We start from the raw sequence: 15,981 nt of genomic DNA, 5'->3' as shown, positions 1-15,981 counted from the left end.
GCTTCTCAATTTCTTTACCATTCTTAAGAAATCAAAAGGAATACCAAACTCTTACAATTCTATCAATTAAAAATTAAGATGTTTCTTACCTGCCTTTTGTATGTTTCTAATTGTGTACGTGCTGCATTTGCTTTTTTTAATTCTTCTTCTAAACTGACTGTATTATGCATATACATCATGTTGGTTTCCTGTAAAGTTTTCACCTGTTTGCGAAGATCATTCAGATCTTGTAGCTTCTGACGATATATCTCAACTGTTGACTCCAGTTTATTTGCTTTATCAGAGGTAGCCCTATAACAATAAAGACTAAGCATTACTGTATATAAACTAGTATATACTCATAATTTTACTCTGGCTGTAAAATGAATCTTCCAAACTATCACAAAAAAGAAAAAAGAAAAGTAAATGAGAGTGAGTGAGAAGAGGAAACTGTAAACATTGTGAGAACTTTGGAAACAGACTCCAGCCTAAATCCATTTAAAGTTCAACCTCTTTGGTATAAGGCCATCAAAATAAAAATGCTTCACACCTGACACACTAAATTATCAAACTATTTCATATATTAGCATAATGAATAAAAATAATAATTTTGTACATAAAATTAAACAATTCAGCTGCTCTGCAGCTTACAGGCCAACCTTCCTTTGTGTATAACATTCAGCATAGTTTCCTTCTAAGTATTTGACTTACTGTATTTAGGAAGCTGACTAAATTTATAAACTTGTCAGGCAAAGCACTTCCCTTTGGAGCTGTGCTTACCTGACTTAAATATATAAATAAACAAACAAATAAACCAAATCACTTCACTATCACAAACAGGTCCAAATTAATGGTTATACAAATTTTGTTTCAAATGAGTATTAGGAACTACAAAAAATAATTAAGAAAAATTAACAAAAAAAATAAAGATCACGTGGACAGACTGTTCACTGAGTAACATTTCATAAGAAAAAAGTAAATATAAACTTTATATTGCCAAATGACAATCCTCTCTAAAAGAAAGTTAGGATTCTTGCCTATATTTGATCTATAGTTTATTAAATGTCAAAATATGGATTGAGAATACATTTCCTTACACAAAAATTTCACAAAATATATAGGTACAAGCAAGTCAAGTTAAACATATCTATAAGTACTCTGTTTACAAAATTTTAATTAAAGGTCTCATTTTGGATTTATGGGTTCTAATGTGAAAATGTCTTCAGAAGAATTGAGTATTATCCATGAACTGTAAGCCCAAACAACACACATAAAAGAAGTTAAAACTATCAGCCTGGATTAAAAACTGATCAATACTTGACATACAGGAATAATCCTATGAATCCCTGATTAAAATATGAAATATTTGAATTGACTAAATAGCTCAGAAATGGCATAATTATACTTTTTAAGACATGTCATACCTAAGAACATCTATTTCATCTTTCAGGGCTCTTGTTTCTTCTGCAAGACTAGTCAGTTCATCATTCCTATGCTGGAATTCGATTAGCTGCTTTTCAAGTTCTTCACAGTGAACACGGTAATCATCTTTTGCAGCTTCAAGCCTTGAACAAATAAAAAAGTAAGTATAACTTCTATGATTTGTTATAATTACGTAATTATATAACTTGCATGACTATATATGCAAATGCATATATAACACTCAACACAATAAAATATTTGATGATGAATAAAACATGTATCAATAAATGCCAAAAGACTGAAATATCATGGAACATATTCTCTAATAATAAAGGTTAATTAAATTAGAAATCAGTCGCAGTAAGAAGTCTAGAAAAGCTTTAAATCTTTGTAAATTAAACAACACATTCCTAAATAACCCACAAGTCAAGAAAAAAAATCACATTGGAATTTAGAAAATGTTTCAAACTAAACAACAACAAAAAGACAAGCAATCAAATTTGGGGGACAACACTAAACCAGTGCCTCTCAGTTTTAAAGGTTTATGTTAGAAAGAAAGAAAGGCTTAAAATCAATGATCTAAGTTTCAACTTTAAGAGGCTAGAGAAAGAAGAGAAACATAAATCCAAAGAAAGTATAAAGAAAGAAATCTAAAACCAATAATATAGGAAGCCAATAAAGGATGTTTGAAATATTAAGAAAACTGATGAACCTCTAGCAAGAGTGATCAAGAAAAATGAAAGAAAACCCAAGCAATATCAGGAATGTAAAAGAGTATGCATCATCTCATCTGCCACAGTCATTATAAGGATAAAAAGAGAATATTATGAACAACTTCATGTCGATAAATTCAATAACTTAAATAAACATATACACTGAATTTTAAGGATAAGAAGAGAATATTATGAACAACTTCATGTCAATAAGTTCAACAACTTAAATAAACACATACACTAAAAAATACAACTTACTAAAAAATACAACTTACCAAACTGACACAAGATGAAATAGGAAATCTGAAAAGCCCTATGACCATTAAAGAAATTAAATTTGTCAGCAAAAATCCACTCACAAAGAAAACCATAGGTCCAAATTGTGTTACTGATAAACTGTATCAAAATTTCAGAAAGAAATAACATTTTTACATAAACTCATAAAATAGAAGAAGAGAGAATATGCCTCAGTTATTCTATAAGACGCAGAAGTCTGATAACAAATCCTGAACAAGACATTACAAGAGACAAAAGTCAGACCAGTATCTATTATAAAGACAGTTATAAAAATTATTTTAAATTATTAACTGAATCTAGTCATATATAGAATAAAATACGAACAAAGTGGTTTATCTCCAGAATGTAGGTTTTTAACATTCAAAAATCAATCAATATATTAAAAGAATGAAAAAGAAAAACTACACCATCTTTTCAAGATACAGAAAAATCATCAGACAAAAATCAACACCCAATCATGACTGAAAAAACAAAAACAAAAAACAAAAACCTTTTAGCAAGGTGGGAACAAGGGGAATTTCCTCAATCTGGCAAAAAGCACATTGAAAAACTCTACAGTTAACACCATAGTTGATGGATCCTAATTGCATATGATCCCTCTAAGACCAGAAAAAAGCAATGATGGCTGCCCTTGCAATAAGGCAAGCAAAATAAATACAAGACAGAAATAATGAAAGGAAGATGTAAAGTTCTATTAATAGATTAAATGACTATAGATTCCATAGTCTGTGTTCTTCTAAAATTCATGTTAAAACCTAATCCCCACTGTGGTGGTATTAAGAGGTGGGGCTTTTGGGGAAGTGATTAAGTTACGAGGGCTCTGTCCCCATTAATGGGATTAGTGCTCTTATGAAAGAGGTTAAAGGAACCTAAGGATTCAGCAAGAAGAAACCATCTTGGATCCCTCAAACAGACACTGAATCTGCTGGTGCCTTGATTTTGGAGTTCCCAGTCTTCAGAACTGTGAGTGGTAGATTTCCATTGTTCACAAATTACCCTGTCTAAGGTATTTTGTTAAAGCAGCAGGAATGGACTTTTTAAAATCCAAACAAATTACCAGCTCAATAAGTGAATTTAGAAACTCTGCAAGATATAAAAGTTTCAATATATTTAAGATACAAGTTTCAAGATGTAAGATCAAAGTTTCAATATATAATTATACATCTATCTACAGATTAGCAGCAAATTTTCACAATAATTCTGAATTTGCATTTACAATAGCATCAAAAACATAAAATACTTGGGTATAAAATTATACCCAAGCAGCACTGCCGAGTGAAACTAAATACTTCAATAAATGAGACCACATACATAGATAGGAATTTTCTATAAGATACCAATTATACAACCCAAATCATAATCCTGAAAAGGTTTTTAATAGAAACTGACTAGCTGATTCTCAATTTTATGGGAAAATGCTAAAGACTCAGAATAGCCAAAACAAATTTTGAAAAGAACGAACAAAATTGGAATACTTACACTACCAGATCTCAAAAGTCATACTGTAAACCACAGTAATTAATATAGTGTCATATAGGCATAAATTTACTAACAGAAATGAAATGAGAGTCCAGAAAAAGATCCCAATTTTAATGGTTATATCACTTTTCACAATAATGTGAAAATAACGTGGCTTATAAGAGAATGTCCTCATTCTTAGGAAGTATGCACTGAAATATAAAGGGGTAAAAGAGACATGTGTCCAACTTTCTCTCAAACAGTCCAGATAAAAATATGCAAATTATATGACTATATACAGAGACTGCTAAAGCAAATGGAGAAAACTGGAAAATAAATGTTGAACCTGAGTAAAAGGTGTAAAGAAGTTCCTTGTAGTATTCTTATAACTTGTTTTGTGAGTTTGAAGTTATATCCAAATTAAGTAACAAAAAAAATGTATAGTACAATTAAAGTGCCTGTCCTCAAGGTCTTCTAGTTCAAGGCTCAGTGGTAAACACACAAAAGATAATCAATGTTTATTAAAGGTAAGAATACATGACTTTGTTAAAGAATATACAAGTTAAAATGAAAAGCATCTACTTGGCTTATGATTTACATTTTTTCCATTTATTACAGGGTTACCTATCCTATTTGCGAAACTTCCAATTCTCCCTAGGTTTCAGCAATCACTCCCTTGAACTCCTATTGGCTTTCCTGTGGCCTTGATTTGGTCCTTAACACGTATTTAAATAGTTTTGTTTTTATGTGTATCTCCCACTTCTTAACTGAATCTTAGCCCTGTGAGAGCAGGAACCACTTATACCATTTGGTATTTTCAGGAGCTTAATCAGTATCCTAAAGATGCTTAACAAAGCTTAGTAATTAGTTGTTAATACTGTGACTTTTTGCTACTAATATAATAGACAGAACTCCATAAAATGATTTCCATTAAAAATGCTACCTGAAGTTTTCTTCCTGTAATTGTTCTAGTTGTAACTGTGCATGAAAATACTTTTTGGCAACCACTGTGTTTGGATCATCAAAAGAGCCATCCAACTGGTCAAGTTTTTCATTCATCATCTCATTTTCAGAAACCAGAGAATTCTTTTCATCTTGAAGTGTAGTCACCTAAGAAACAAATACACACACATAAGCACCAGTAGAAAAAACAAACAAATAAAAACTCGAGTCTAGAGTTCAGATTCTAGATCTGACTAAGCCATTAAATAGCTTGGTCTGTCATACTAGATGAGTTCTAAGGATCCTTCTGAATGTAGAATTCAGAGTCTAGGACGTTTAAGTCAAACAAAAGAAATCAAATCAATACACATATGGAGAAAATAGAGTAACTATATCTTTAAAATGCTATGCCTGCCTTTGTTTGGGGAAGAAAATGTTTTCAAGTCTCTAAAATTGGATGCACAAATGAAACTTCAAAAAATTAATTTGTCTTCCCTTTTAGGTATAAACTAATTTATAGAATGATGTCACCTACTAAGCCAAAATATACACACGTATGTTCAAAGTTATCATGATAGGTTTAGAGTACACAATTGTCAGTCACACATCACATATTCAAGAAATAAGCACATTTGGTTAATGAATCAATAACAAAAAGCTAAGCTGTTTCCATTTGCACATTTAAACTGTTTGCTTATGATTTAAAATGAATAAAAACATCTTAGTGTAGAACCACATCAATATCAATACCTGGAGCAACTTTTTTTACTCATATTTTTAAAACATGCGTGATTTTCTCTCCTGGTTCTACTTCTTTTCCATTTAAAAACATCTTTAAAAATGCATAGCTAAGGCTGTGTCTTTTCATAAGGCCAGAAGTTTTACATATGATTAAGAATTAGTTTGAAAAACCATTGATTAACCTTTTCTGATTTCCAATGTATTACTGAACAAGTTTGCTATCCATATTTTCAAAACATGTAATTCAATCCAGTTATGTAAATATGACTACACGTTGACACAAAGAATAGGAAATTAACATCAAATGATTGCCCTGAACATAGTATATAGGCAAGTTACTGTCTTCTAAATGAGAAATACAAAGTCTGGGAAACTGTTCCTGGGCAGACAATATAAAGAAATAACTTTCTGTTCCTAAATTCAATGCATGCACCCATGCCTATTATGTAAACTGTTTAATGACTACTATTACCTGCCATGCATAATAATTTGAAGTGATTCAGATACAAAAAAGAATAAAGAGTTTCTGCCCTTAAGACCCTTACAGTAGAAATATAAACAATTATGTAAAAGATGTTGAAGGTGCTTTGATAGAAGTACACTATAGGGTAAGGGTAGGGCACAAAGAAGAAAATATCTCATTCTAGCTTGAGTGTAGGGGCTGTCAAAAAATGACTGACAGAGGAAAAACAACACCCTCAGTCATCAAAACTGGGTAGGACTCCCCTAAAACAGAATAAGACCAAGGGCAAATTTTAGTTTTGAACACCTGGTGAATAACCAATCTTGCTCCTATCCGTATGCTTCAATGTAGCTCCAGAGGCATTTCTGGCACAGACATGAGTAAGGAGGGTGCCAGACAGGCACACTCCTTGTTCCCACCCTAGAACCATGACTCAGAGCGCTGGTCAGGCATCTCCTTCAGCAAGCTCTCACAGTGATAAGTTCCATCTGCACCTGCCTCTGTCTCTCTCTGTTTGGGATTTCTGCACTTTTCACCTAAAAGCAGATCATATACCCTTCATTATTTGTTACAAACACATAAATCTTTAAATGTGGAATTGTGTGTTCTTTATTGAATAATAATTTCTCAGAAGACTGTACTTAGATCCTACGAGAGAATGGTAATATCTGAATGGCTCAATCTTCCTATGAAGTATTTTACAGGGTGAATATGATCCTATTTAAAATGAACACATTTCAGGTACTTTGCATGTGTTTGAAGGTGTATGTTACAATGTGCAGTTAGGAAAGGTGTGAAGGAGAACAGATTAAATTTCCCCTACTTGAGACACTTACTTCATTCAAATACAGAGGACTGGTTTCTACAGATGAATTTAGAAGACCTGAATTCCAGTGCTCCCACTGCACTAAGTGACTAGTCACCCTAACCAAGTCTTTTCCTTTTCCTTATTTGCAAATGCTTGAGGATTAGAAGCATTATCCAGCCCTGTCATTTTAGATATTTACTTCCTTTAGCAAGGATAATACTACCACACCTTCGCTCCTTGCCCTTAAACTTTTCAGAGAATCAACTACAAATTCAGCTCATTATTTAAACAAAAAAATGCCATTTACATACAGCATATTATGAAGGTACACTCAACCTTCTATACACCTTTTTCTAAACTTATTGCATAATATGCACATTTGTATTTTAATGTAACAGTAACATCATATGCAAACAATATACATAGCACTTCTGTGCCAGGCTCTAAGTGCTACATATATGAACTCATTTAACCCTCACGACGACTCTGGGAGATATATGCTATCATCACTCCATTTCTCAAAAGAAAAAACTGAAGTACAGAATAATTAAGTAATGTGCCTGGAGCAAATAACCAGCTAGTAATATGACCAGGTACTGAATGTAGGTAGCCTGGTTTGACAATCTGACCTCTTAACCATTAACTATTCTTGCTCATGCCAAGTTCGTTTTAACATACATGTGCATATAAGATTATAAACACACATGTTCATATATACATACATGTTAGCAAAAACTTGCCGTAAGAGACTACATACATATATATGAACATGTACTTGAATGTATTGGTGGGGGAAGTGTCAGGCACCACTTAATACTTTAATAAATTACCTCTATTTAATATTCACATATACAATATGAAGTAGAAACTTTAATTTTCCCATTTTACAAAAATGAAAATGGAGTCCTTATCTAAATAGTTGAAATTCTACAATTAGTAGAGTGATTTTCTCAAAGAAAGTTAAGCCAGCAAATTTCAACTATCAGAGAAAAGTATTTATGAAATTCATGCTTGAATATTCAAGCCTGCAAGAAATCCTTTTAAAGTTCCCTCCATGAAGTGAAACCTAATCTATAAAACATAGTGCCAACTAATTAATTACAATAAAAAACTTCTGTAAACTTAAAGAGGAAGTTTTTCTCAGCTCAGGGTTTTTTCCCGTACCTGCATATCCAATTCTTCACATCTTTGCCTCAGCTCTTCTTTTTCTGCTAGTGCTTCCTGAAGTTCTTCCAAGGCTTTTTTAAGCTGAAATACAAAATGTCCTAAATCTTAGTAAATCGTGTTTTGACACAAATATAGAAAAATAGAAAAAATATACTCTTCTCACAACACACATATACACTGATATGGGAAATTATTTTTTAAATTTACCTATTAACAAATGAGTCTTACAACAAAAAAAGAGAATTTTAGGCCAATGTCCCTGATGAACATTGATGTGAAAATCCTCAACAAAATACTGGCAAACCGAATCCAGCAGCACATCAAAAAGCTCATCCACCACGACCAAGTCGGCTTCATCCCTGGGACGCAAGGCTGGTTCAACATACACAAATCAATAAACATAATCCATCACATAAACAGAACCAATGACAAAAACCACATGATTATCTCAATAGATGCAGAAAAGTCCTTTAACAAAATTTAACAGCCTTTCATGCTAAAAACTCTCAAAAAACTAGGTATCAGTGGAACGTATCTAAACATTAAGAGCTATTTATGACAAACCCACAGCCAATATCATACTGAATGAGCAAAACCTGGAAGCATTCCCTTTGAAAACCGGCACAAGACAAAGATACCCTCTCTCACCACTCCTATTCATCATAGTGTTGGAAGTTCTGGCCAGGGCAATCAGGCAAGAGAAAGCAATAAAGGGTATTCAAATAGGAAGAGAGGAAGTCAAATTGTCCCTGTTTGCATGATTGTATATTTAGAAAACCCCATCATACCAGCCCAAAATCTCCTTAAGCTGATAAGCAACTTCAGCAAAGTCTCAGGATACAAAATCAATGTGCAAAAATCACAAGCATTCCTATACACCAATAACAGACAAACATAGAGCCAAATCATGAGTGAACTCCCATTCACAATTGCTACTAAGAGAATAAAATACTAGGAATACAACTTACAAGGAATGTGAAGAACCTCTTCAAGGATAATTACAAACCACTGCTCAAAGAAATAAGAGAGGACACAAACAAATGGAAAAACATTCCATGCTCATGGATAGGAAGAATCAATACCATGAAAATGGCCTGACTGCCCAAAGTAATTTATAGATTCAATGCTATCCGCATCAAGCTACCACTGACTTTCTTCATGGAACTGGAAACGACTACTTTAAACTTCATATGGAACCAAAAAGAGCCCACATAGCCAAGACAATTGTGGGCAAGAAGAACAAAGCAGGAGGCATCACGTTACCTGACTTCAAATTTTACTACAAGGCTACAGTAACAAAAACAACATGGTACTGGTACCAAAACAGATATATAGACCAATGGAACAGAACAGAGGCCTCAGAAATAACACCACACATCTACCACCACCTGATCTTTGATAAACCTGATACACACAAGCAATGGGGAAAAGATTCCCTATTTAATAAATGGTGTTGGGAAAACTGGCTAGCCATATGCAGAAAACTGAAACTGGACCCCTTCCTTACACCTTATAAAAAAATCAACTCAAGATGGATCAAAGACTTAAAGGTAAGACGTAGGACCATAAAAATCCTAGAAGAAAACCTGGGCAATGCCATTCAGGACATAGGTATGGGCAAGGACTTCATGCCTAAAACCCAAAAGCAATGGCAACAAAAGCCAAAATTGACAAATAGGATGTAATTAAACTAACGAGCTTCTGCACAGCCAAAGAAACTATCATCAGAGTGAACAGGCAACCTACAGAATGGAAGAAAATTTTTGCAATCTATCCATCTGACAAAGGGCTAATATCCAGAATCTACAAAGAACTTAAACAAGTTTACAAGAAAAAAGCAAACAACCCCATCAAAAAATGTGCAAAGGATATGATCAGACACTTCTCAAAAGATGACATTTATGCAGCCAACAGACATATAAAAAATGCTCATCATCACAGGTCATTAGAGAAATGCAAATCAAAACCACAATGAGATACCATCTCACACCAGTTAGAATGGCGATCATTAACAAGTCAGGAAACAACAGATGCTGGAAAGGTTGTGAAAAATACGAACGCTTTTACACTTTTGTTGGGAGTGTAAATTAGTTCAACAATTCTGGAAGACAGTGTGGCAATTCCTCAAGGACCTAGAACTAGAAATACCATTTGACCCAGCAATCCCATTACTGGGCATATACCCAAAGGATTATAAATCATTCTACGATAAAGATACATGCACATGTATGTTTACTGCGGCTCTATTCACAATAGCAAAGACTTGGAACCAACCCAAATGTCCATCAAAGATAAACTGGATTAAGAAAATGTGGCACATACACACCATGGAATACTATGCAGCCATAAAAAAGGATGAGTTCATGTCCTTTGCAGGGACATGGATGAAGCTGGAAACCATCATTCTCAGCAAACTATCGCAAGATCAGAAAACCAAACACCACGTGTTCTCACTCATAAGTGAGAGTTCAACAATAAGAACACATGGGCACAAGGAGGGGAGCATCACACACCAGGGCCTGTTGGGGGTGAGGGCTAGGGGAGGGATAACATTAGGAGAGATACCTAATGTAAGTAACAGGTTGATGAGAGCAGCAAACCACTATGACACATGTATACCTATGTAACAAAACCTCATGGTCTACATGTGTAACCCAGAACTTGAAGTATAATAATGATAATAATAATAAATGAGTCTTAATTTGTTGTCTTTGTGTGAATTATATTTACATGACCTCATTAACATTGAAGGCTATGGTCCCACAGAAGTAGATTTTATGTAAATCCCTGCAAATTACTTTTACAAGTATTAGAGAAGGCATTGTTTAGTTTTATTACAGAAAAAAAGTTTAGAAAAAAACACGGCAAGTTTACATTTAAATAAATTATTTCTTTAAACATTTTCTTTTGAAATACTTCTTGAGATGACTGGTGACACTCATAAAAGAAGATGTGTCTAAAAATATAACACAAAAAGTACTTAATGCATTTGCCTCTCCTCTTACCCTTTATTCTATAACCCATACTGGGTTATAAATGGGAGAAGAGTGTCTTTTCCCCCTATAAAACAGTCCTGAAAGAAAGGAGCCTTGAATACAGGGCCTTTGAGCTGTTTCTTCAATATCAAGTGAGAGGAGAGCAACAGTGAAAAAAATTACATTACTAGATAAATAAAAACTTAGCAGAGTTTGTTTTTAATTGTCCTCTGTTTTACTGTGTAACCATACAGCATGGTCCAAACTACATTACAAGTGTCAGAAAGAATGTTCAATGTCACTCAACTCTTTCAACATGATCACAAAAACCTCTGGAGACCAACACCACTTCCATTCAATTGGGATCTTGCAGAAGAATCAACTAAATTTCATGGAAGAAAATATTCTTGTATATGCTCTTTTTGTAAGCCTTATGAGAGTAATTGGCAAAGAAACCCTAACATTGCTTTCAACGTTTTTCTTCCATACTAAATTACTCACCTGTTGCTCCAATTCTCCAACAGCATCATTCAGAGGAAAGCTCAATATTTCTTTACTCATCAACTAGGAAATTAAAATAACAAAATTAAGTATAACAATGTGATGTTTATGAAGTAAAATATATTTTCTTGAAAGGATAGTAAAATGATTTATATTTAGCTTTTCCTTGCCTTAATTTGAGGATTCTTAGAACACTATTCAGATAAAAACTTTATTGGAGGTTTAACTTAATAACACAAATTCAAGCATATTAGTGAGGACACCTAAGTAAACTGTGCTTTAAATACATAGATATATTCAAAATACTTGTGTACTGAAGAATTTCAATACAATTTCTAAAAGACATATTACTGATGAAGAGTGAACACATTAAATAATTTTAAAAGGGATTCGTATACATTGTAAGTTAATACTTTTTAAATGCAGCCTTTTTGAGAAGTCATTTTAAAAGTAGAAGTTACGATTATATGAAAAAAAAATCCTGTAAAATAACCCTTTGAGATGAAAGGCAGATTTACTTATGTACAGGGACACTCTGAATCCAAACTAACAATGCAAACTCAGGGAGTACAGACTACCAAAGTCCTGTATGATGTCTCCCTCTAAGTCATGCCCCTTCCAAACTCTGCTTTTCCTGAGGTCTCCTCTGCACTCCATCTCAGCCTTTTAGGCTGATATTAAGAATCAACACTGCATCACATTAATTCTGAATCCTTCCTGGCTCCACTTACATAACTAGACTAGCTTTAATCCAGCTTATCTGGCTCTAAAACCTAAGTACCACCATATTTGCTCACAGATCTAACATTTTGAAAATGCATATGGTATATATAAATGAAAAATTCAGGAAAGATTGTCATAACTGGCAGAAAAAAAAAGAAAAAAGAAAAACTCCTGTCAGGTCAGAGACTGTTTATCCTGCATTTCCTGTTTAGTTGAAGTTATTTAAAGGAAGGGTCCCCAACCCCCAGGCCACAGACTGGTACCAGTCCGTGGCCTGTTAAAACTGGGCTGCACAGGCCGGGCGCGGTGGCTCACGCCTGTAACCACGCCTGTAATCCCAGCACTTTGGGAGGCTGGGGCGGGTGGATCACGAGGTCAGGAGATAGAGACCATCCTGGCTAACACGGTGAAACCCCGTCTCTACTAAAAATACAAAAAATTAGCCCGGCGTGGTGATGGGCACCTGTAGTCCCAGCTACTTGCAAGGCTGAGGCAGGAGAATGGCATGAACCCCAGAGGCGGAACTTGCAGTGAGCCGAGATCACACGCCACTGTACTCCAACCTGGACGACAGAGCGACAGAGTGAGACTCCATCTCAAAAAAAAAAAAAAAAACTGGGTTGCACAGGAGGTGAGCGGCAGGCAAGAGAGCATTATTACCTGGACTTGTCACTGTCAGATCAGCAGCAGCACTGGATTCTCATAGGAGCAAAAACTCCACTGTGAACACTTCTTATGTGAATCTAACGCCTGATTATCTGAAGCAGAACAGTTTCATCCAAAAACCTTCCCCCCTCCCGCCACCCCGGTTGTACGGAAAATTTGTCTTCCACAAAACTGGTCCCTGGTGCCAGAAAGGTGGAGGACCACTGATTTAAAGAGACGTGACAATATTAATTTATTAACTAGCTTTTAAAATGTAAAGGTACTAAAATTGGGCTTAAAGGCCTTTTAAAATATTTTGGGGGGTAGAAAACGAAGACCCGCTAGCTAAGGGTAAGTAAGCCTACAACAAAGAGCAAGTTTATAAAAAGAAAAGTATAAAGTATGAAAAGTTTTATATAATTTGGTTTAGGATTTTTATACTCATAGGAACATGATATAACTTACCTCTTGAATAGCAGTCATGACCACATGTTGAACTGACTCTTCCAGTGTCATTATATTTTGAATATGTTCTATGATTTAAAAAAATCAAATCTGAAAAAAATCTACTCTTTACATGTAGTACCTCAGCCATCAAATTAACAGACTATAAGAATTCATTTAACCACAGATAATCCTTTATGTAAATACATTATTTGTCTACCAATATGTCTTCCTTCCTCACCAAGATAAACTGAGTATTGTTAATCAAATGAGTTCATTCTTTCAAGACTGAGATGGTTGCAGTCAGTACCTTGAAATCATTTCAAAAATCAATTAACACGGCAAAGTACAAAAGTGTGAAAACTTTTAAAAAGTTATGTATCTAGGAATCGAATTCCTTTTTAAAATGGGACAAAATTCCTCAATAGTGCTTAGAAGTAAATTATGGAAATATTACATATAATATTAAAATTTGTAGGACACAACAAAATAATCACTCTAAGGCAAAAGTGCCACTTAAAATGTCAATTATAGCTTAGAATAGGAACAGCTGATTAATTCACAAGAAAAACGAATGAGATAAAAGAGGACAACAAAATTAAGTAGTAAAAACAAAATAGAATCAAAGCCAAAAGTTGGCCCTTTGAAAAAGACTAGTAAAACTTACAAACCTGGTAAGATTAATTAAGCAAAAATAAGTTACAAATAACCAGCAATTAAAATATTAACAAAGCATTAATCAATGAAAAAATAAAAAGAATCACAATTACAACAAAAAATTACTAGATTTATAAATAAATTACTACTTGTCAATTTGCAATTAAATATTTAGAGAAGTTTTAACTTTCCATGAGCTAATGTACATGCTTTTATGAAAAACCCAATATACAGATCTTTAACATTATTCATAAGCGAGAAATAAAAGCCTATAGAGAAGTGCTGGATTGTCCTAGAAAAAAACTTCTAGTAAATAGTAGAGATGGACTAATATAAAAATTATCTGACACCTAGTCACTGTCCTTTCATAAGTGATAAACTACAATTAATTTCATGTATTTTGTTTTATTTTTCTCCTTTCGGAGTTTGTTAGTAAATTTATCCCAACTTCTATCCTTTCTCCATTAGACAATGTTGAATGTTTTCCAAGGCCCTGGCTTGAAGTATTTTGCATTTTGCAAACTTAAGCACTCAACATTATTCTTTCATAAAGGTAGTGTACTAAGAACAAGTTTGGATGAATCATGCAAAACAAACAGCAGCGTCAAAGGTCTCACCACCCAGACAGATTCAAGCCCTCAAGGGAAGGAGGTCTGGGCCTGTTCAGTTCATCATTCATCATTACATGCAACCAAATATGATCCTTTTGTACTCAGCAAAATATGGATCGCTGTGTTTGGATATACCAATATAATGCATCAATTCCATTTATATCATTAGACCACTTATCTGGAGGATATATTGGACAGATATGCTTCTGAAAAGAGCAGACTATTATCTGAAGAAACCTGAATTATAAATTAGTAGCTGAATATTTATTTATGAAAACTGAATCCACATAAAGTTCTTACATGTAAAACAGACATAACGTAGCAAATGAATAAGTACAATTTTTACTGAGTATCTACTAAATCTTATTTACTGGATATATATTAAACTAATTAAACTAAAATACATTTAATTTAGCCACTGAATATGAATATCAGAATCCAGGTACAAACAGGACACTCAAGGTATGCCACTTTTCAATGACAGAGTTGGGCTAGAATTCAGATCTTCTGGTTTACATTTCAGGGTGCTTTCTGCCAAGTTTTAATAGTACACTTTAATGCTAGCTTGTATAGTAATGTAGATTGTTTCTAGAAAGTAGAAATCCTCAAATAATTGAAATTCACTTACCTTGCTTCTTTTCACAGTTGATCGCACAACCTAAAATAAGCTGGAGCAACCTCCCAAGCTCCACTGGATCTGAACATTCAGTTATTTGGTTTAAATCAGGGACAAGTGCTTCTGAAATCTGCTGCCCCAAAAACTATAATATTAAAATAAATTAGATCACTCATTTATGTCGGCCGCATATAATTTGCTACATTTAATATTGTTACAATGAAAAATTATAGATTCATGAAAAAACTAAGATAAAATAACAAATGACAAATCAATAATTATTGATTAAAACCAGGTAGCAATGTTCAGGCAACATTCCAAAATTCTGAGTGACCAACCGAAAGCACTATATTCCCTTTTGGTTTCACATCAAATATCCTTTGATTCCACTGTCAGAGAGAAGAATTTAACTTAAGAAGCACTTGGCCTAGTCTACTATGACAAAACTTATTCGTGTCCATTAAATAACAAGCTTATGTTAAGCCAAAGAATATTAATAATATTTTCATATATAATCAATTAACAGAGAAACACAATGTAAACCACTGCACTTTTACAAATGAACAACAAATCTAATGGATTAATTTTTTTTCCTGGTCTTATCTTTCTTTTTCTTATTTTTTACCTGATTAAAATGGTTCTTGGCATTAAAAAAGCTTCAAAATTAGTTTTAGGTATTTAATAAATTGAAAATTTTTAGAGAGTATTAAACATTTTTGAGAGAAATTACAAGTTTAATTGTGTGACAACTTTAAAAAATAGAAACAAAAATTCTTCAATGGAAAAGTCATTCAAAAGCTGCCTATCATTAAGCAATAA

The 15,981-nt window shown here is 33.6% G+C and overlaps 1 protein-coding gene across 2 annotated transcripts in view; it reads right to left on the bottom strand.

Annotated features, from left to right (window-relative positions):
* Positions 1-15,981, bottom strand: part of HOOK1 (hook microtubule tethering protein 1) — a 69,507-nt gene that overhangs the window by 33,617 nt on the left and 19,909 nt on the right. For both annotated transcript variants that reach the window (XM_009209573.2, XM_003891967.5), the window contains exons 5-11: positions 15,175-15,307; positions 13,300-13,367; positions 11,467-11,529; positions 7,988-8,071; positions 4,813-4,979; positions 1,404-1,544; positions 90-291 (exon numbers count right to left, since the gene is read on the bottom strand). In XM_009209573.2, the coding sequence (XP_009207837.2) occupies positions 90-291; positions 1,404-1,544; positions 4,813-4,979; positions 7,988-8,071; positions 11,467-11,529; positions 13,300-13,367; positions 15,175-15,307 (858 nt within the window). The remainder of the gene's footprint in view (positions 1-89; positions 292-1,403; positions 1,545-4,812; positions 4,980-7,987; positions 8,072-11,466; positions 11,530-13,299; positions 13,368-15,174; positions 15,308-15,981) is intronic.

The sequence above is a fragment of the Papio anubis genome, chromosome 1 (genome assembly GCF_008728515.1).
Source record: "Papio anubis isolate 15944 chromosome 1, Panubis1.0, whole genome shotgun sequence".
Taxonomy (NCBI): domain Eukaryota; kingdom Metazoa; phylum Chordata; class Mammalia; order Primates; family Cercopithecidae; genus Papio; species Papio anubis.
This window is presented reverse-complemented; position numbering and strand designations above follow the sequence as displayed.